General features: G+C 39.9%; 1 protein-coding gene across 2 annotated transcripts in view; it reads left to right on the forward strand.

Annotated features, from left to right (window-relative positions):
- PLA2R1 (phospholipase A2 receptor 1) overlaps positions 1-22,494 on the forward strand; it is a 104,892-nt gene that overhangs the window by 64,783 nt on the left and 17,615 nt on the right. For both annotated transcript variants that reach the window (XM_070422895.1, XM_070422896.1), the window contains exons 12-20: positions 4,544-4,746; positions 6,545-6,690; positions 10,915-10,999; positions 13,385-13,517; positions 14,087-14,122; positions 14,590-14,747; positions 17,189-17,253; positions 18,261-18,364; positions 20,216-20,355. In XM_070422895.1, coding sequence (XP_070278996.1) covers positions 4,544-4,746; positions 6,545-6,690; positions 10,915-10,999; positions 13,385-13,517; positions 14,087-14,122; positions 14,590-14,747; positions 17,189-17,253; positions 18,261-18,364; positions 20,216-20,355 — 1,070 coding nt within the window. The remainder of the gene's footprint in view (positions 1-4,543; positions 4,747-6,544; positions 6,691-10,914; positions 11,000-13,384; positions 13,518-14,086; positions 14,123-14,589; positions 14,748-17,188; positions 17,254-18,260; positions 18,365-20,215; positions 20,356-22,494) is intronic.

A 22,494-nucleotide genomic window follows, 5' to 3' on the forward strand; every position in this document is an offset into this window, starting at 1 on the left:
TTTGATTAAAGATTCAATGTAAATGGAGGCTGCTCAATAGTGAAAGAAAACAAATAAGTCCATACTAGCTGGACATTCAAAAATGCTCTCCCAAGTTACAACGAGTTTCATAGATGTCTGTACATCTATGTAACCCTTTGAAATCACTATTTTGCATCCATCCCAAACCCAGGCTCTGTGACAATGGCTTTGTGTTTCAAGATCTAGATGCCCCTGCAGAACAGGCATATTGTGCACGTAGGATAACGCCAGGGCACATTTACCCCAACTCAGGGGAAATCTGCCAGTGACCAGGAAAATGGGTCCCAGTAAAGGAAGGCTGATCTGTTTTCTTGCTCAGAGAGAGGAGTAGTAAAAAGCATGCCCAATCAGCCAATAGAGAGGCCAATCCACTATAAGGTTCCTCAGAAGTCTGAAACGACTACCACATAAGTGACAACAAGCTCAATCTGAGCACCCTTTGGTGCTTTATATAATTACTAGAGGCCTGGTGCATGAATTCGTGCACCAGTGGAGTCCCTTGGCCTGGCCTGTAGGATTAGGCCGAAACCGGCTCTCCAACATCTCCCAAAGGATCCCAGATTGTGAGAGGACACAGGCCAGGCTGAGGGAACCTACCAGTGCATGATCAGGGCCAGGGAGGGAAGCAGGAGGTTGGCCAGCCTGGGAGGGACCGTGGGAGGGCTCCTGGGTGTGTCCAGCTCATCTTGCTCAGTCCTGATCAGCTGGACCCCAGCAGCAAGCTAACCTACTGGTCAGAGCGTCTGCCCCCTGGTGGTCAGTGCATGTCATAGTGAGCAGTTGAGTAGCCTTAGCATATCATTATCATATTATGCTTTGATTTGTTAAACGGCCAACAGGATGACCAGATACTTAGCATATTAGGCTTTTATTATATAAGATATGAGTAACTGTCATACAAGGTAAAGATGTGGTCATAGATATTCAGGTAAATGCTGTAGCCACACAAAAAAGAGAACATGGCCAGGGGCATGAGAGGGAGCTCCATGGAAATGGAGGCAGATTATCTGAGGGGAAGATTCAGTCCTTCATTCAACAACTACTTATTGAATTCCCGCCTACGCTGTACCTTAACATTGTCTCATAGTAGATTCAAATAAATCTGCTTTGAAATTCTAGAACAAGTCCTCATTAACTATGTAGACTTAGGCAAGTTAATAAGCCTCTGTGCCTCCGGTTTTCCATTTGCAAACTGCAAATACTAATATCTGCCTCAGATAGTTTTTGAAGTTCAACAGGGAACGGACCATATAAAATGTCTAGCACAGTATCAGGCAGATAGACAGAACGCCTTCCCTGTCCCAATGGCTTCACTTTTCTCCATGTCGAATCTCAGAGGAAAGAGAGGGGTGGATGGGTGGGTGGGAAGAGATCGACCAAAGAACTTGTATGCATATATGGACACAGACACCAGGGTGGTGGAGGCCTGGGGCAGTTGGGGGGGAGGGGGCTCGAGCTATAAGGGGTCAATGGGAGACAAAACGGGACATATGTAATACTTTTAATAATAAAAAATTTAAAAAACAAAGATAGATAGATAGATAGATAGATGATAGATTGATAGAGAAGGCCCAGCTACAGTTCCCTCCTGGCCCTGAGGTATCTGGCCAGAGAGGAGGAACGTGGAGCCTTTCCCAGCTCAGTTCATCTTACATGGTGAGAGAGCTTTGCCAAATGGAAGAGACTGGAATGGTGAACTGGAATTTCTTAAAAGACTGGAAGATTTTCCATTCATGTTTGAGGAAGAGAGTGGGGGAGGAAGGTTTGAGGGAGGGTAAGACAGGTTAGGATAATTAGTTTAAATGTGAGCTTCGCCACTTTGGAATAGGGTGATCGTTTTTCTTCTCCAAAGGGAGAAGCAAACGAGTTGTTGAATTTCAGAACAATTTCTCTGGGAGAAAAACCACCTCTTCTCTTTCCCACACCCTACCCTTATTTTTTGGCTTTGCAAGCATCCCCACAATATGTGATTATAAATTCAGTTTATACCTGCCTTAGCCCAGTCTCCCTTTATTACACCACTTTACTGCTTCTTTGGGGCTGAGATTTTAAAATTTGGGTCAAATGTTCCATTAAGTTAACCGCTTTAGAATAGCAGTAACACTCCTGAAGCACTTCGCATCTTCATAGCCGTTCACAGACATCTCTTCTCCACTAATGAAGATGAGTTGAGTATCCATAGTATCCAAACCCAAAGCTATTTAATCACTGTCTGATGGGGGAAAGTAAGGCAAAATGCAAGGCCAACAAAACAGTACATTACATTTTAAACTTGCTGATTCAAGCTTTATAAAAATTCTTTGAACCTGCAGGCAGAACTCATGCCACAAAATTCCAGCTTCTTAAGGAAAACAGCCAAAATAAGAATCTCTAAGCAACATCTTAGAGGTGGGTGTAGCCCTTGATATTTTGGGGGTGCCTTTTAAAACATCGTTTCATTTCATTTTCATTCAAACCCACGAGAAGAAAAGAGATGATTATCCCCATATTCTAGATAAGCTTTTTTGTTTTGTGATGAATATAACCTGTTTGAGTTTTGAGTTACTAAATGTTTGTGCTGGCAGTGTGGCCAGACCCGTCCTCAGCCCCCCAGCCACCCAGGGCTGGCCCAAGGCACAGGCAAGCCTTGGATGGTGGCTGCCCAGCTGTACAGAGCCGCCCGAGGCTCAGGTAACCAGAGTCGGCCAAGGCTTGCACTGTCGGCAGTGGCAGCAACAGAGGTGTGATGGGGGTATCGCCTTCCCCTGATCGCCAGGTCACCTCCAGCCCTGAGGGCTTCTGGACTGTGAGAGGGGGCAGGCCTGGCTGAGAGACCCATGCACTCCCACCTGTTTCCTCCATCCTTCCTTTCCCAGCAGCCTTTGACTTGGAGCTGGAGGCCTAGGGGTCTAGTCCCAGCACAAACATTTATTTATTTATTTATTTTTGTCTTAAATGGCAAACATGCTGGTTCCTTTTATTAGTTTTGTGTGTTGAAATAACAGGTTATTATTTAATTTTCAATTACAGTTTGCATTCAACATTATTTTGTATTAGTTTCAGGTGTACAGCATAGCAGTTAGACAATCATACATTTTACAGTGTGCCCAGGGCGAGGTTTCAGCCTCAATCTCTAACCATCCCCACTTTCTAGGAGTTCTCTGTCTTTCCTGGCTGCAGACTGTTTCTCAGCTGAGTCTCCTCTGTTTGTTCAGGCTGTAAATTACCCGATTCAGCTGCTCGGCATTATCTGGTGAGGGCTGCCCACAGGCTCTTGCAGAAAGCACCGCACTCCCATCCTCCTCCGGCCGTCTGTCCCGCCGTCCAGCCCTCCTTGAAAATTCTTTTCTCTTTCTCATCCTTCAGAGCTCAGCTCAGATGTTACTTTCTGCAAATTCTTTACTGATACTCCGAGGCAGATTCCATCATCCTTCTGAAGTCTCCCACAGAAATCTGGACACACGGTTCCTATAGCACTTCCCACATTATGTTGCCTGCAATTAAGCATTTATGAGTCCGTGCCTCACACTAAATTAAGAATTGGGTTTTGTTTGTTTTGTGTTGTGTTACCCTTCTGTCTCTCACAGCTCACATACAGCCTAGCCTGGTATATACTTGTAGATGCACCATTTTCTTGTTGTTGAATGTTGATTTAATTAATTAGATGATCACTCTGGATTTAAAAACAAAAGCTTACTCTTTCTCTGTTTTTATTTTGTTTTTGGAATGGGATCATCTTCTACGATACACTGAAATTCGAAGTGTACTTTTTGGCTTATGAGTTATGTGGATTTGATGACAACTTTGAGGATCTTAACCTAGAAATTATTTCTATGGGAGAAAATGTTTTATTTTTCAATATGTTCAAACATACAGATAATAAAATGCAGTTTTGTCCATAACTAGAAGGCCTTTTCCTTTTCCTGAAGTCTGCCCCTACTCCTGCCCCCAGAGTTTCACCCTGCTTTAGAATTTATCTCATTCTCTATACTCTACCACGGTTTACAGTTTGGTTTTCTGTTGTGTCCCTTGCAAATACCTGAATCCATCACTCACATATTATTTCCTGCTCAACCTACTTCTCAGAGGATACACACTATACATTTTTCATTGTTGATTTGTCACAATGGCATCTCAAAGCACAACATGCATACATACTCAAGAAATGGTGAGTTAAACTTGTTTTCTGCACAGTTCAAAATTCAATAATTCAATGTAGAGGGATGTTGGTGTTTGATGAGATGGGAGATATTTCAGTTCCAAGTTGGAACAGCTCCTAGTTTTCCATCATTTGCCATCTGAGCTCAAAATGTCCAAATTTCAAGCTTCATCGTCTCTCTTCTCTCACTTTTCCATCTTCTATTCTTTTCTCCGGGGAGGATGAGAAATGAGATAATTATGCCAATAAAGCATTCTTTTTCACCTTTACTGTTCTTGTCTGGATACTTCATTTTGAGATGTCAATTATTCAACACTCTAAAGAGGTCTTCTGAGCACAAAGTGTTCTAGTCGAATGATGTTAAAAGTGTTGCTTTCTGCTTAGGCTACAGTGGTGGCTGTGTTGTCATGCGAGGAAGGAGTCCACCTGGCCGCTGGGAAGTGAAGGACTGTACGCACTTTAAAGCAATGTCCCTGTGCAAGCAGCCAGTGGAAAGCCGGGAGAAAACTGAGCATGAAGAGAGATGGCCTTTTCACCCCTGCTATTTAAGCTGGGAGTCAGAGCCAGGCCTGGCCAGCTGCTTCAAGGTGAGGTCAAGGTTACATGGGCATTCTCAATTGGACCAACATTATTTCAGTTTTGTCCATGTATCGCAAATTCTTTATTCCAGAACAGTGTTTGGCACACAGGGGTGCGCTTGATTAATATTTGTTAACTGTCTCTATCATTTCATTTGTAGTCCAAAATAATTTTTAAGATAAAAGAATGACGTATCCCTGGTGACACTGAAGTCCTCCTCATAAGGATTGATATCGGGTTCCCAGTCACTATTGTTCTGGGTATGAAAATGATGTAATTCCATATCATGTGTAAACGAATGAAGTCCTCATTACAGAATACTATACTACCATCCTGCTGCTAAGGATAGCTTTGCAGCTTGCCAGACACCTAAAGATAAAACAAATTAATACACACAGTTGATATGTATGTGTGTGTATATAAATAAATGTTGAAGAAATGTCTTTTTGCAAAGCAGCTTTAGATCTTAGATTTAAATCAGCACCTACAATCTTCTTGTCAGAAATATGTATTTTTGAAATTGGATGTTTTTAATCAAGGGAGAAAGCTCTTTTCTGGTATGTGGGCATTTGCAAAGCATAATGAAGATGGCTTCTCTCTCTAGAGATATTGCATATCTATAGGTGGCATGAAATACCTGTCAATGCACTCAATTTAAATATTCATGTGTATAATCCTACATTAATTTCATGTAATAATAGGCCTAGAAGTGACCTCACAGAGCAATAAGTTGAACCTTAGAAAGGAGTAAGCTGACGCTAGCAAGATGAAGTGATTTACCCAAGATCACAACTATGTATTGACAGAGTTGGAATAAACTCCTGATCTTGGAACTCCTTTTTCTACTATCTATTACCCTAACACATCAGCAAATGTCTGGTGTGTTTGATGGGCATGATGGTAGGATTTATTAATTTAAAGTGATTTGAGAAAAGGTTCCCAAAGGAAATGAGTTTTGACATATAATTTAAAAGATGGAAAGGCTGTGCTATGGTCCACAGGACTGGGAAACCTATTCCTTCTGGTCTCAGCAGATCAGAGCCTCGCAAAGGCTGGCACCAGAGGCTCAGGCTTAGTGTTGGGCAGTTAAAAATGAGGAGGTTGCGGAGGCACTGGATCCAGAGCTCTGAGTCTTAGATCCCTCATTCTTGATCTTAAATAAAATCAAAAGCAGACCCTCCATTCGACTGACTTCTTCCTATTACTGTGAGGACTTCTGAAAAAAAAAAAAAGGACAGTTGAGAAACAGCAGAGAATTTAGGCACAACTAAGACCCGAAGACCCTAGAATTAGAACTGCCCTAGGTCCCGGGTCTCATTTTTCATTTCTTGCCATGGGTCAGCCAGATTCATGATCATTCAGCCAATTCTAATTTGTCAGAAGGCAATCTGGAGGGACAGAAATCCATGGGCTCTGGAAGCAGGGAGTATTGGGTCTAATCCGAGCTCTGCCTGTTCGTAGCTGTGTGACCTGAAATTTGTAATCTGTCTTAGTCCAACTCTCCTCATCTCTTGACAAACATTTAATAAGGGACAAGTCACAGGAAATTTAGGAGAAAAAAAAGAATCCTCAAGCAGCTTATTGATAAAAACAGTTTATTATATACTCATAAAGTTGTGAGAATAAAATGAGATAATGGTTTTACAATAGACACATTCTAATTCAATAAATGCTATTTCTTCCTACTGGCTCAAGCTTTAATAAAGAATAATGACAAAAATTATATTACTATTATTTCCATGTCCAGAATCAAATAGCCTTACCTTTTCTGTGACAGGGTCAACTCTTTTTTCTTTTACTATACAGGTATTTCATAGTGAAAAAGTATTGATGAAAAGAACATGGGGAGAAGCTGAAGCATTTTGTGAAGAATTTGGAGCTCATCTTGCAAGCTTTGCCCATATCGAGGAAGAGAATTTTGTGAATAAGCTTTTACATTCAAAATTTAATCGGTAAATACTTGTTAATTTTTGAAAATTACAGTCAAATGTTCTGTCTCCCAGTAATGGCTACTTAGGAATGAGTATCCCTACTATTAGTTTAAAATCTCAAGTTGTTTTAAGCCTAAACCCCATTCGTTTCTGGATATGAAAGAAAAATATATACATATAATTTTATATGTATATTGCACCAAGTTCTCATTCCATAAAACAAAGAACAAAATGACATTGTTTTGATATTTGAAATCTTTTCTGTGCCTAAAATCAGAATTTTAGAGCTTCTCTGCCAAACTCAGAAATTTTCTAGCTCAGTGATTTTCAAAGTGCTGACTGAGGAGCAGGAAGGGGCCTAGAAGGCAGAGCTCCTGGTTCCTTGCTCACTGACTCACCAGAGCAGCTCCAACCAGCTCCACTTGTAGTTATTTTGTATATAATCAAAGTCCATGAAGATTTTGTTTGAAAAAATCAAAGTCCCACTGATTAAAAAAATAAATTCTAATCCAACCCTTATTTTACATTTGAGGAAACGTGTTCACTTATCTGCGTCCATCTTGCAAATTTACAGAATGTTTGAATTCCATAGAGTTAGAAAGTTACTTTTAAATTGGAAGGAAGTATGAGTGATCTTGAGCTACCTTCCACCCACATGCGGGAATTCCTTCTACTCCATCCCTGTCTGCATGATGCCTTTCAGTTTCAGAGTGCTCCTTGGGAGAAAGAAAGCCCATTCCATTGTTAAAGGCTGGTTTCCTTCTCTTTTTTTAATTTAATTTATTGGGGTGACATTGGTTAATAAAATTATACAGGTTTCAGGTATACAAATCTACAGTACATCATCTGTATATTGTACTGTGCATTCACCACCCCAAGTCAAGTCTCCTTCCATCACCATTTATCACCCCTTAAAAGGCTGGTTTCAAAGATCAACTTTCTAGTAAGCCAGAGCAACACAGATCAAGTCTAACCTATTTTCAAATATTTGAAGACAGCCACCATGTTCTCTTTTAGTGAGTCTTCCCAGCTCTTGGCCTCTTTCTCTAGAATGTTCTTGTCAGTTCAGCACACATTTTGCGCATATCTTCTATGGAAAGGGCACTGTTATATGCACAGCAGGCTTGAGAATCTAATAGGCATGACAGACAAAATCCTGCCCCCAAGAATGTTGTGGACTAAGCGGGGGTCAGGCCTCCATGGCTCTATGCATATATTTAATGAAAACAAGTTGACACCAGCCACTCTGCTCCAAGCTCTGGAAATCTGGAGTGTCTAAGAAACACTTGCCTAAGTCACAGAGAAATTCCAGAACTGTTTTTTGAGGAACATCCTAGCCTTTCTTATAAGTTTCCTTTGGGGCAATCCCATAAGACAGTGATTTTCAGCCACGGCACACTGGTGTGCCACAAGAATTTTTAAAATATGCAATACCTGACTAGTCAGCGTCACTGACCTCTTTTCCCTTAGATTGTCAAATTAAAAAATGACAACAGCCAACACAACAATAGCCGTCCGGTGTGAATGAACAAAAATTGTACTTATTTTTTGTTAGATTGGCTATATATATACATTGGTGTGCCACAGAATTTTAGTAATTAGTTTTATGTGTACCAGGAGATGAAAAGGATTGAAAATCGCTGCCATAGGAAGGTTAATATGTAATATCTAACAAATTATTCATCTCCAAAATCTAAAAATGGCCTTAAAAGTAGGAGTCTGACACTCTCCTCAATGTGTGTGTTATGGAGTACTCTGGTGAGGGGAGGAGCCAGATCTTGTGGTTAAATATGTTTGCAAAGCAAAGTACAATCTTGGAAATTTGCCACATACATTAATATTGTAAAGGCTTCTAGACGGAAGCACTTCCTCTGACCACAAAACTGTTGTGTGTGTTTTTAAAACACTTATCAACCTCCCATAGAATTCCTAGTCTCTGCAGGAAACACTGACCTGAGGCCAGGATTCCCAAACCTGCTGATTATCACACTCTCTGGGACACCTTTTAACACAGAGCCCTCTGGTCTCACACCAGAGCTGCTGAATCAGATTCTCTGAGGTTGAAGAAAAGTTCAAGAAACTTCCTGGTGAATTGAATTGTTAGCCAGGGGTGGGCGCCACAGATCCAAGGGATATGTGATAGTCTCTGTTGTTCTAAGTTGCAACTTTGCTTCATGACTTTAGTCAATTGCAAAATACACATGCATACTAGTACTTACACACAGTGAGCTTTGCTGTATGAAACAACCACATGCAAACTGTAAGATCCACGTTTGCTGTAAGATCAAATATCATTTCTATTTACATAAGTTCTCACGTTTGGAATTTCTAGATGAATTTAGTGCCAAGCACTTAGTAAGTTATTGATTTTCAACATCTAATCACAAAAGTTATGCAATATATGTTTTACTTTTGCCCTGGCTGCCAGAGAGTTCAGCCAAATCTGATGCTTAGTTACAGCAAATAAACCAGTTCTCATTGTTAGCATATATACTTCCCTTTCCCGGGCACTGCTTTTCTGTTTCTATTTTATTTTTATATTATTATATGACATTATTAGAAATTATACCAGTTTAGAAATTGATGGAGAGAAAATAAATACCAGTTCTAGGAGCCAGTATATAGCAAAAAAACTATAGAACGCTGAATTCAGTGAGGAAAGGAAAAAAAAGTTATCCATAAGGGAGGGTAGCGTAGAATTCCAGCCTAGAACAAGGAGATTACCATACTATTTTTTTCTAAAATTGTTAGACTGAAAATCGAGGGGCATCTTATACAGGGAAGTCAGCCGAGGAGGAGCTATGCAGGTACTTAGCTGCCCGTATCTTGTCAAACAGGCTTCCTCCAATCACAAGCCTTATTGTTACTGATGTCAGCTGATGCCATAATTGGAGGTGGAGGTGGAGAGTGCTCAGATGCAACAGGGCCTGGAGTGTTCTGAGCCCATAAAGATGTCAAAAAATAAAAAGATAAATACTGGTAGGCGATTGTCTTACTCTGAAAAATTCAAACTGAATGTAATCAGCTATGCACAAGAGCATGGAAATAGAGCTGCAGAAAGACAATTTGGACCTCCTCACGCTGAGTGTATGATCAGACAGTGGAGAAAACAGGAAGAACAACTCCTTAAGATGCCAAAAAAGAAGAAGGCCTTAAGAGGAAACCCAGCAAAATGTTTAAAATGTTGATTTCTTAATTTTGGGTTGGAAAAATGGGGGGCATCTTATACATGGGGGCATCTTATACACGGGAAAATATGGTAATATGACTGGCATAAAGGTAAGGCAGCCCCCTCACTTTCCCACTGTCTTAAACCTAAGACCTAATCATAGCCGTGGTGCGCCCCCCCTCCCCCGCCCAGCCCCAGTGACCTCAGGTTTTCTAAGTCACATTTTACTTTCTTTTGTGTCATTCAGGCAGGGGAGCTGGAATATCTGAGAAAGGTGCTCCAGCATAGAGCATCTCTGCATAAGGAAAATACAGCACTTGTAGTGACTTTTGAACTGATAAATCTTGAATTCTCCAACACTGTTCTCAGAACACGAGCGTAGTGAGATGGCTCGTTGTACAATCAGGCGTTATTGCTTGCTTGCTTGCTTGCTTGCTTGAATCCTCTGGGGCGTGACGTGTTTGACCTCCACCTTACAGGAAGGAAGATGGTTCTCTGTGGGGCTTCCCGCCATGTCTAACCCAGTGGTGATGCTGAAGCTAACCCCCCATGCCTCAGGCTGATTCACCGTGGGAACATTTCTGTTGGGATCTGAACAAAAACCCCAAACATGCCGTGTGCCTTTTATTAAACGGGAGTGATGGCCATGAACCTTCAGAGAACACATGAGCGTGTGACAAAAGAGCCACAAATCAAAGCATCTCAAAGTAGTATAAATAGTACAGTAGAGCCAAGTCCAAAATCTCTTACCAACTTGCCTCTCATGTGTTCCGGGCCTGATTGAAGGGTGTTGCCCTTCCTAACGAACATGAGAACGCCATGTTCTCAACAGGGGCTGGCTTCTCCCCCAACTGCACATCACTGATGAGCACAGCACAGACCAAGAGAAATGGGAAGCGAGGCTGACTCTTCTCTCAGTTCATTTCAGACCTCAGGTTTTACACATGGACGATGTTCTGACATGTTTATCTGACTTGATCAGCTGCTTCCTGCCCGCATCAGTACTGACTTGAGCCTTTTCCATACTGTGGTGAATTCAATGGGGAAGGCCAAGTTTCTGTTTCTTCTCTTCACAGGACAGAGGAAAGGCAGTTCTGGATCGGATTTAATAAAAGAAATCCCCTGAATGCTGGCTCTTGGGAGTGGTCCGATGGAACCCCTGTAAGTCTTTCCGACCCAGAGAAAAGGCAGTGAATTCAAAACAGGTGGCCCTGGAGCCACTTGATAGATCAAGCAAATGAACCTGGAAATAATGACCCTATTTCCCATGACTCAGACCCAAACCAGAAACTACACCAGACCTTCGTGCCAGAGGAGTTATTTCAGGAATGCCTGGGAAACCTTGGCCGGCCAGCTAGTTGTGAGGCCAGATAGTTTTGTAGGAGCTTATCCTGAAAAGGATCAAAATCTCCAGAAAGGTCCTCACACCATCTACCGTGTGAAGAGTCCCCAGCAAAGAAGCCACTGTTCTTTGAAACATCGTCAGGCTTCCTTTACCCCTCCCTCCCTCTCCTGCTCGGCTCCTTAGTGTGTGAATGCAGGACCTCATCCATGCCACAAGGAAAAGAGCCAGTTTCATTTTATCTCCCTCTGAAAGGACAGAAATGCCAGTCTTAAAAATATCACCTCCTTCTCAGCCAAAGCGAGTCATTAGGAAAGAGAGAGAAAGACTTGCTTTTCGTCAGCTTCATACTCGTAAAACGCCTGTGTAAAGGAAACAGGGAACTTACCTCTACGTATTTTTTCGGGTCCAATGAGGAATGCTCACATTTTTCTTAAGAAGATAGGGAAAAAAAACAGGAGCAGTATCCCAGATTGAAATGGGGTCCATCCGAGGGCACAGGCAGAATCAAGTTGTTCGCTGCACCTGTGAAATGGGGAGGCTAGCAATAGCCTATAGCGAGCACTTGCTGCAGCTCCTGTTCATTGAGCTATAACTCCCTTCTAAGTTCTGAGCTGAGTGCAGTCCTGCCTGCATGGTCTCATTCCATCCTTACAACAATTCAATGCAGTGAGGACTGAAATGATTAGGAGAACCAGCACTGGTACATGGGTTGCCTGCCTCCAAAGCCACAATATTATAATGTTTCCTAGTTGGCAACATACCAGTAGCTAAGTAAACTTTGAAATAGTAACGATCAATAGAGAAATAGGAACTCCACGTCCACAACAGAGAGAGCATTCAAATTTGTGTCAAGGAAGAGATCTGTGGAAAAGCTATACGCTTACAGTGAGAAGAAAATAATAAAGGCATGCTAGTTAAAAAATTAAAGTTTCCACCCATGTACTGCTTCTTTAAAAAGGGCATCAGGACCAGAGAGCGGGAAGAGATCTTAAAGATCACCCAGCCCCACCCATCTATTTTGCTGATGAAGAAACAGAGGCCCAGAAAGCAGAAGGGGCATAACAGGATTGATCTGACCCCAACCTGACGTTGGGTGATTAATGTCAATATAGCGTTTAAAAACATGGAACAGAATAACAGATCTCAGTGGGCGGGGGCAGGGGTATTGGGGAACAGGAAGAGATTAAAAAGAACATATATGCATATATGCATAACCCATGGACTCAGACAGTAGTATGGGGAAGGCCTGGGGTGGGGTGGGGGTTGTGTGGAAGGGGACAAAAAGGGAGAAAATGAAAGACACCTGTAATACTGTCAACAATAAAAAAAAATTTAATGATGTGTGCTCCATAGAGATTGGGAACACTCCATTTCATTTTAGTAAAACAAACTCATTAGTAATAGGAGAGAAATAGACAATTTGGTTCAGAATAAAGGAGAAAAAGCCATGAAACAGGACACTGAGTCCTTCCTCACTCCCCACTAGATACAATGGATATTTGACCTCATGCTGTTCTCTGAGTCAGAGCTCACATATGTTTAAGTTAGATGAACTGTTGCATGACTGTGTACATGTTTGAAGAGGAGTACAAGTGATTTCAAAGCATCATCTTTTTCCCCAAAATTTCACCCTAATTTCACTTGTGGTTCATCCACTCTTCTACCAGATAGTCATTAAATCATTGAAAGTGTTGGGTCTTTATTGAATACCCCTGTTGTGTGATAATTCATGGAAAGTGTTGGATAGTTTCCTGATTCAAGCTAGTGGTGACTTAGAATTTAGTGATTAGAAACTAAAAGCTTAGTGTCTGTACAAAACAATCTACACCAAAGGTGAGACCCAAATCTGACAAGTCCCTGAGCCTCTTAAGTTTACTCAGGATCCAATGGTAGCTAGCCTAATCCTGCTAGTGAGGAAATAGTGCAAGTTCAGAAAGAAGCATGCATCTGCTTTGCTCATCTGGAGAAAGGAGTAGCATGCCTCTTTTTAAGAAAAGATCATCCTTAAGAAAAATTTCTAAAATTGGATTCACTTGTTCTTCACAAATGGGGGACAACCTTTAACTGGAATCATATCCAGACCTTTCTAGAGCTTCCCCAGAAGTCTACCACAGTTTCTTTACAAGGGTGTCTTTTATGATCTTTTGAAACTTTTTGTGGGGGAATCGTCATTAAGGAATAATGAACTTCATCTGCTGCAGGTTGTCTCTTCATTTTTAGACAATACTTATTTTGGAGATAATACCAGAAATTGTGCTGTTTATAAAGCAAATAAAACATTGCTGCCCTCGCACTGTGGTTCCAAGCGTGAATGGATATGCAAAATTCCAAGAGGTAAAAATAGTAACAAGATCTTTACTATATGTTTGCTTTTTAAAAATATATAGCATTTTCCCAAGTGAAGAGTTACAGGGATCTTAAATGCAAGTATCTTGGATCACAACCAGTACCCTTCATGATGAACCAAACTGCACTATTTTAGCAAAGAACAAATCATAGGGGAAATTTTTAAAAATGACACTAGTGCAGTATGCTACGTTAGTTAATAGGAAGTGAGGATAAATGACCATATCATATTGTGTTTTGCGAGTACAATCTGGAAGAAATGTCATGGTGACATTACAATCAAACAAAATTACTTGTCAAATGAGTGAGTAAAAGCACCTAGAATACTGTGTGACACACAGTAGGCCCTCAGCAAGTGTTCACATCCTTCCATCTGTAAGCAGAACCTCCTCCTCAAGTATGAGAACTAACCATATTTCAAATAACACAACGTACTTGGTTTTTAAATGGTCTTTCAAAAGACAAAGTACAAAATATTGTGTTTAGAGCTGAAATAAGTCAGAGGTAGCACGTCTGTGAAGAATGGTTACTCAGGGTGGTTTGCTTTCACTTTACAGATGTGGAACCCAAGATTCCCCCTTGGTACCAGTACGGTAAGAACTATCCTGGCAGTTCTTGAACTTCAAATTATGTGCTACTATATACCATTACTGTATTATTACAGTTCAGCAGTTGAGCCTCTTTTCTTAGTCAATCTAGGACTAATTTGTTCAAATTAACAAATAATCAGTAAATAATCAAATTGATAAATGTTATTAAATATGATTAATGACCAATATCATAGCTTAACTCCATTTTCAGTGCCTGTGATTTTGAAATATGCATCTATCCCAGACCTTTGAATGCAAATGAAAGTTTCTTATATGAGACAGAACAAGAAAAGTGGGCAAGTTATATATTTATTCATGTATGTTTAAATATACTTATTTAAACACACAATTTTTTCAATGCTGAGTAACCAAATTACGAATTTGGGGTTCATTATGGCCTATCTTATTTAAGGCTGCACTATATTGGTCAATACTTTCTGCATTATTTGCATTGTTTATTTTTCTTTCAGATGAACCCTGGCTCTTTTATCAGGATGCAGAGTACCTTTTCCATACCTATGCCTCCGAATGGTCCGACTTGGAGTTTGTCTGTGGCTGGCTGGGCGGTGATCTCCTCACAATTCATTCTGCACATGAGCAAGAATTCATCCTCAGCAAAATAAGAGTGGTACTTGAATCCATTTAACCATAAGAAATTTAGAGCCAGCTCCTTCTTCTGTCCTTGGGGGATTTTTTAACTTTGACTTTAGACATTTATTAAGTTTCATAAAAAGCCATAGATTTTTGAGAATTGGTTTTTCCCTGTTATAGAGATAAAGAGAAAATAATGAAAACATGGGTTTACAATGTTGGTCAGTCATTTCACCCCTTTTATTCATTACTAGCAACAATAATGAATGAGTAGAGTGTTATTGCTTTTTATGAGGTTCATTCAACACATATTTATTCAGAGTCTATTCTACTGGGAACTGAGGCTCTATCAGTGATTAAAATAGACCAAAACTCCTGCCCTTTTGGAGATTACGGTCTAGTTTGGGGGAAAAGACTGTAATCAATACAAGTTAATAGAATCACACAGAGTTCTATAAAAAGATGAATGGATAAATGGCATGGAGGAAAATAAAGCACAAATGTGGGACAACAACTATCTGGGAAATACGTGGCTATTTTAAAGTTACAACAGAACAGCCCCAGCTGGGTGGTTCATTGGTTGGAGTGTCATCCCATATACCAAAAGGTTGCAGGTTCAATTCCCAGGCAGGGCACATACCCAGTTTGCAGGACTGATCCCCGGTCAGGGTGCATAAGGAAGGTTGTTTCTCTCTCACATCAGTGTTTCTCTCGCCCTCCCTTCCTCTCTCTAAAATCAATAAACATATCCTCACGTGAGGATTAAAAATGATAATAAAATAAAAAAATTTAAAAGTTATAACAGTACAATATTTATACTTATAAGAGTATAATATTTTTAAGTTTGAAAAGTCACAATATACGGAAAATGGTAAGGTGTGGTTTTCCATTTCAACTTAAGATAGAAAAAGACTACACTTACTCTTTTGAGGACCCAAGCTAATTAGAAGTCAGCATATCACATTTTTATATTCTTTTATATGAAGAATATTAATGTCTTCAATTGTGGTTGTATACGTATGCTAACATTTAAAACAACCATTTTTTGTGTTGGATTTTTAGCTTGTCCTGTGAAGTTCTCTTCCATATCACAGGTTATGAGGTGCCATGTGGAGGCTCACCCTGCTATCACCGAGGTGGTAATAAACATGTCACTTAAGATGCAGTAGCTACAATTTCTCTTTAAAGGCCCTGAATTGTGGCAGTGAGCAATCAGGCCGTGATTTCCACTGTTGTTGCACATGAGACCTCTTTAGAGTGAATGAAAGTGTCATGGGTCTCCCACCGAGTTCACAGCCAGTCTCAGTGAACCCATTGCAGAGCCTGACAATGGGATCTAAATTCAGCATGCATGCATATGTCCATGAAACAACACCTCAGGGATACAAAATTATCCTCGCTCCATCTTGCATTGTCCTCAAATTGCTGATATGGCAGATAGCCATGCTGTTTAAGGAGTAAAAATACCTGTTTATAAATTAGAATGTTAGAGAGATATGAGGTACTGTTTTATAATGACTTGAAATTCACATATATATCTTGACGTGTATTCTCAAGTCTTTATAGAAGAAATGGAAGTGCAAATTTAAATATATGCCTTCAAAATAAGTTTTTAGCATATAAAATTGAGTTACATTTTACACACACAACACACAAAACAATAAAGTATGTTGATTTAGAAGTCTCAGAGAAATCCTTACTGCCTCTTCTTCTTTTATATTTGAGGAGGGAGTTTCAATTTCCTGGGTCATAAGTCTAGTATTACACCTGTTCTAACATGTTTCTGTGTGCATGTGCACATGTATGCGTGTGTTTGGATTTTATTGTACTGAGATCTGTATGATAAATAATAGTGTAAGATTAAAAAAACATATAAAGGATGATATTTTAGTTGTCAAAACACTGGAAATTCTCTAGTATTCTTTTGTCCTATATTATGTCTCACTACGTGATTGGAGAGGGGAGGGTGCTAATACTCAGACTAATCCCTCAATTTCAAAATCTTTCCACTATTGATGTCTTTGTACCTTGAATTGTTTTTCAAATAGAGTGACATATACAATGAGCTTCTATAGGCTCATTAATGAAAATTTCATAAATCACTGAGAAGATAAACCACTAAATTCTTAGCAAGAAAAAGGAATTGACATTGTATTTTACTTTACCATATTGCTTTTTAAATCCCTATTCTGAGAGAAAATTTACTTTTAAATACATAGGAAACTGCAATTAAGATATTGCATGTTGTATGAATATTCAATATTTGATTCCAATTTCCTTCAAAATGAGGAGGAAATATCTTAGAATAATAAAGCTTCAGGTTTTCTCAAGATGGTAGGCCTTAGTGTACTCTTCTTTAGATAACTGGGTAAAATACTGAAGAATAGAAAGCTATTACCAGCAACCCCATTAATCTTACTAATGGAAAGGGAAAACAAGTAGAATAAATGCTGACATTTTCCTTTTTTTAAAAAATAGTTGTCAAAGTATGGTGTAAATTGGTGGATTGGACTTCGAGAAGAAAGAGCCAATGGTGAATTCCGGTATGGACCTAGATTAATTAGCATTTAATTTTGTTTGACAGATTTTATTGCCGAATGATTGGGCTAGATCTTAGTGATCAATTTGTTGAGTAGCCTTCAAGCATTATCTTTAGCTTATAAGTTTCCTTTTCCCTAACCTAACACATGAGTATTTCTTTTAATTTAATAAAATGTTATGCCTTCAGCCCTGACCAGGTGGTTCCGTTGGTTGGAGTGTCCTCCCATACACTATGCGAGTTCTATTCCCAGTCAGGACACATATCTAGATTGCATGTTCAATCCCCAGTCCAGATGCATAGGAGAGGCAATGGATTAATGTTTCTCTCTCACATCAATGTTTCTGTCTCTCTCTCTCTCTCACCCTTCCTCTCTCTCTAAAATTAATAAAAACATATCCTGGGTGAGGATATATATATATATACTTTGTGCACTCGGGGGGGAGCCCTCAGCCCGGCCTGTGTCCTCTCACAGTCTGGGACCCCTTGGGGGATGTCCTCCTGCTGGCTTAGGCCCGCTCCCTGGGGGATCGGGCCTAAACTGGCAGTCAGACATCCCTCTGGCAGCCCAGCAGCCCTCGGGGGATGTCCACTTGCCAGCGGGGAGCAGGCCTAAGCTGCAGTCGGACATCCTTAGCGCTGCTGAGGAGGCGGGAGAGGCTCCCACCATCACTGCTGTGCTGGCAGCCATCAGCCTGGCTTGTGGCTGAGCAGAGCTCCCCCTGTGGGAGCACACTGACCACCAGGGGACAGTTCCTGCATTGAGCATCTGCCCCCTGGTGGTCAGTGTGTGTCGTAGTGACTAGTCATTCCCAGTCTTTCTGCTGTTAGGGTCAATTTGCATATTACCCTTTTATTATATAGGATTGCATATTACCCTTTTATTATATAGGATAAATATATATATATTTCTATTATGCCTTCAGTCCATACCCCAGTATGCCAAGAATGGTATTGAAGATTGAAAATGCAGAATGAGAGGAGACCTTAAGATTTTTAATTTTCCTACAGCTGGAGAGATGGAGCACCAGTAATATATCAGAACTGGGACAAAGGAAGAGAAGGGCCTAAGAACAACCACAGCCAGAGATGTGTCTTCATTTCATCCATAACAGGTTATTTCATTCATCCATTCTTAGGTTTATAATACAAACTGATAATTTTCAGGAGGCATAACATCTCTCTTTTATTGCATTAGCTCAGTGAGGAAGTTTTGTTTGGTTGTTTTGCTTTTGAATTTAATGTGTTCCATTTCATTCATCTTCAGGCTTAAGAACAGCCATTCCCACAGTTTATTCCATGAATTCATGTTCTTGAAATTAATTGACATCCAGATAAGGCCTCCCTTATGAACTAAATAAAAAAGCATCAAAAATGAGTCCTTTGAAAGTGGGTCAAAAATATGTGTGCCAAATACTGTTCTTTATGAAATTTCAATATGAGCCCATTTTTTATCTTTTTCTAGTATCTGATTTATAATTGGCCAGATCTTTAACCTCTGAGAAATTTACTGCCAATTTCCCATTTAAGAAAAAATTTCATTCAATTCAGTATTCCTTAAAAAAAAATAACTGGCAAATGAATTGACCAACAAAATAAGACCCAAAGCAGGGAGGCATGGAACAGACTGACATACCTCGATGTGGGCTTGGGGGAACGAGAAGAGGTAAACCAAAGAACTTATATACTTATATGCATAGCCCATGGACACGGGCAATAGGGTAATGAAGACCTGGGTGGTGGGTAGGGGCTGCGAGGAGGGAAGGCAAGGAGGGTGGAAATGGGAGATATCTGTAATACTATCAATAATAAATAAATAAATTTAAAAATAAATAAAATAAAATAGGGAAAAAATACCTGGCATTAATTGTTGCTTGCTTTAGAACGCCAACTGTTTGCAAGTGGGATTTAGAAGTATATCTATGTTGAAGACTTTTTTAAAATTCTACTCATCAGTACAGTGTTATTTGGATAGATTGCCCACTTATATCCACCCCGCTCTTTTTATCCAATAAAAGGTAATGATGTTCCCGACTCTAACAGATCCATAACAAACCTGTGCCCAAAGTCAGGAGCAGGATGAATACGGAAAGCAATCCTTGATGCAAGGGCATCTACAGAGAAAGTCAGGAAAAGAAAAACCATGTGGTTAATCGGCTCGCTTTTACCAGCAGGTGTCACAACAGCCTACAAGAAAGGCTGTTTTGTGATTCTGGGGGTATAGCAGCTAATCTGCATTTAAAACAGCGTTCCAGCCCCGCCTTCAAAGTGCCAGCATATTTTTGGCTTATAGCTCTCACATAGAAAACTGAATCTGCCCTTGCAATTTCCATGCATCCTTGCCCTGTTCTGAAATTATAGCTTGAATGCTAATGAAATACATTCTATAATCTTCTCTGAAAATATAGCTCTTCTAAACTCAAAAACATCTTCCAGGAGGCTAAGGACTTTGGGGATACGTTTCCTGCGGGTATGTCTAGATGTGAGCCTATTTTGTTTAATGGTCAGTGTTAAGAAGTGCTCCTTTCTTAGAAGTTTGTGAGTTACTTTTTCTACATTATTATATTTTTGAACAAATTATAAAGTAGAAATGATCATCTATTGTTTTAGAATCTTTTTTCTCTCTTCACATTGAAGTTGAATATTTTAAAACAAAGGCAGTACTCTACAAAATATTATTTTCCCAATGAAGTCAAATACTCTTAGAACTTTAATCAGTTCTATGATTTCAACTGCAGTATTTGTTTAGATATTTTTGCATTTGCATTATTGAATTAGAATTACTGATTTTGCCCCTTGACCAATTAACTTTGGTCACTAGAGAACTTCATGATTCGTAGTTAAATTGAGTTCAGCTTCTAGATTTAAAAAACAACCTGTGATAAACTGAGGCAGTCATAAAAATACTGATCGGTAGAGAACGTTACCCTTGGTTCTAGTCATTTCTAACCCGTTTTCCCCTCCAGGACTCTGGGCTAGTGAAGAGTGTTCAGTTTCTATGCCCAGCATCTGTAAGCGAAAAAGGTTTTGGCCCATAGAGAAAGAGAAAGATACACCGAAGCAGCATGGACTGTGTCCCAAAGGATGGCTGTATTTAAACTATAAGGTAAACTTACTTTCAAAAGTTGCCTTTGTTTCCCTTTTGTAGATATCAATTCTAGAAAGTAATCAAAAAGTGGGTGTGGCTTTGAAAACCCATGATTTGTCCACTGGACCTGGAATATTTTTGTCACAACTTTCAAGAGATTTGAGAAGTTTTCCGTTTAGGGATAACCCCCTTGGGATAAGAAGTGTTTGTGAGAAACAGCCTTGACGCCACCCTTTGTCTGTATATTCAGTGTTATTATATTCCGTCACTCATTATGCTGTATGCCAGTGTGACCCCTGAAATTGTGTGTGTGTGTGTGTGTGCGCACATGTGTGCATGTGTACATCTAGATCCTGCTCCCAATGAGTTCTCAACTAACTTCAGGGGGCCCAGGCTCCATCATGTCCTTCTCGTGTCTTTCCTGCCTGGACACGTCCCTGCATAGAACTCTGCCTGCCTTATGAATTGACCCACTAGTAACATAGCTCAGTCAATGTGATCATGAGCCTCATAAAGCAGGTGCTTCCATGCAGAACTGAAAAATTTTTGAATTGCTAGTGGGGATATTGTAAACCAGATTTATTATTTCTGATGTGGCCTCCAATTAAGGCTGAGACTTCCTCTCCACTCCTAATGTTTTGTAATAAAATAACTTTATAGGCCTTAGGTGAAAGTCATTAAAATGCATCCCAAATTATAAATGTTTGCTCTTTGCTCATCGACAGCCAATAGTTAATCTGCCTGTTCAGTTGTATTGGCAGGGCATTCTCTCTCCTTTGTGATCTTCCTCTCATTGTTAATTTGTGAAATGGGGCCATTTGGATGTTAGACACATTAATTGAGCACCCACTGATATTTTTAAATTGGGGTAAAATTCATGTCATGTAGAATTTACCATCTTCACCATTTTTAAGTGTATAGTTTTTAAAGTCTAATTTATCTAATTTTTCTTTTTTGCATTTGGTGTCATATTTTTTCTTCTAAAAAAGCTCTTATACTTAGGTTTTGATCCACTTATAGTTAATTCTTGTAGCTGCTAGTTTTTTGTTTTGTTTTTTTGCTACTGTTATAACAAGTACATCCTGGCAGTGGTCTTAGAGAGCAGGTACAGAAAAAGCTTATCTTGTCTAAATATCACATTTTTGTATGCAGACAATGACCAACCCCAAAACATAAACAAAACTGTTTTTGTTACTAACTCATAATTCCTCCCATGTATAAAAGAGGATGTTAATGGCAATTCAAATTCTTGGCATTAGAGAAATAAATCACAACGGTTCATTTGGTTCAGTCCTTGGCTATTATCCTTCCCCAAATATTTTTAGCCACATGGCTTAGCTCTATTCCATGTTTCCTCCTGTGTAGGCACAGGGAGTATGTAGACACATACATGGGCCTGGTAGCATGACAGTGGAGCAGACCCAGGGCAAAGAGCAAGCAAATACTTCCTTAGAAATTAATAGAAAGGGGCATGAGCAAAGCATGAGAGGAGAAGGGCTTTCCAAAGCTGTCTGTGAAGCATGATTAAAACTCCTTCACATAGCTCAGAATCTTTTTAAAAACAAACAAACAAAAGCCTTTATTGAAAACTAACATCTAGATTATGGATTCATGCCCCTGATCATATATTTAGGCTCAACAGCTGAGCTTTTACAAACTATCCAGGTGCAGGTGACACTCTAAAGATTCTGATTTAATTGATAGGCATGGGATCCAGGCATCAGTATTTTTTAAAACCTTCTTTCGTTATTCTAATGTGTAGCCAACACTTGCCCAGCAATGCAACAGTAATACAACTTGCTCTTCCAATCATTCAGAGGATTTGATTACTAAGGAAACCATCACAGCAGGCTTCACACGAAGGTGACCTTTTACAGAGCGAGGGTTCAGACCCCTAAGTGCACCTCCCCACCCCCAGTGCCTTACCCTGCCTATGAATGGCTAAAATCCCACCACAAGAGGCTTGCTCTCATTTGCCTTATCACTTTCCTTTATTTTGTTTAAGAGAAATATTTCTGAGATTGACTTGTCTGTCATCTACACATTGGAATAGTGACTTTATCAGATTATTAGAAAAGTTGACTGATAGCTGAGAGGAGTGGAAAGCCCCGTGGGCATGGTCCCCCTGATTAATTTTTAAAAGCTACAGAAGGAAAA

This window comes from Myotis yumanensis, unplaced genomic scaffold, assembly GCF_028538775.1.
Source record: "Myotis yumanensis isolate MYYU_CA2020_CCGP unplaced genomic scaffold, mMyoYum1.0.hap1 SCAF_8, whole genome shotgun sequence".
Classification (NCBI taxonomy): domain Eukaryota; kingdom Metazoa; phylum Chordata; class Mammalia; order Chiroptera; family Vespertilionidae; genus Myotis; species Myotis yumanensis.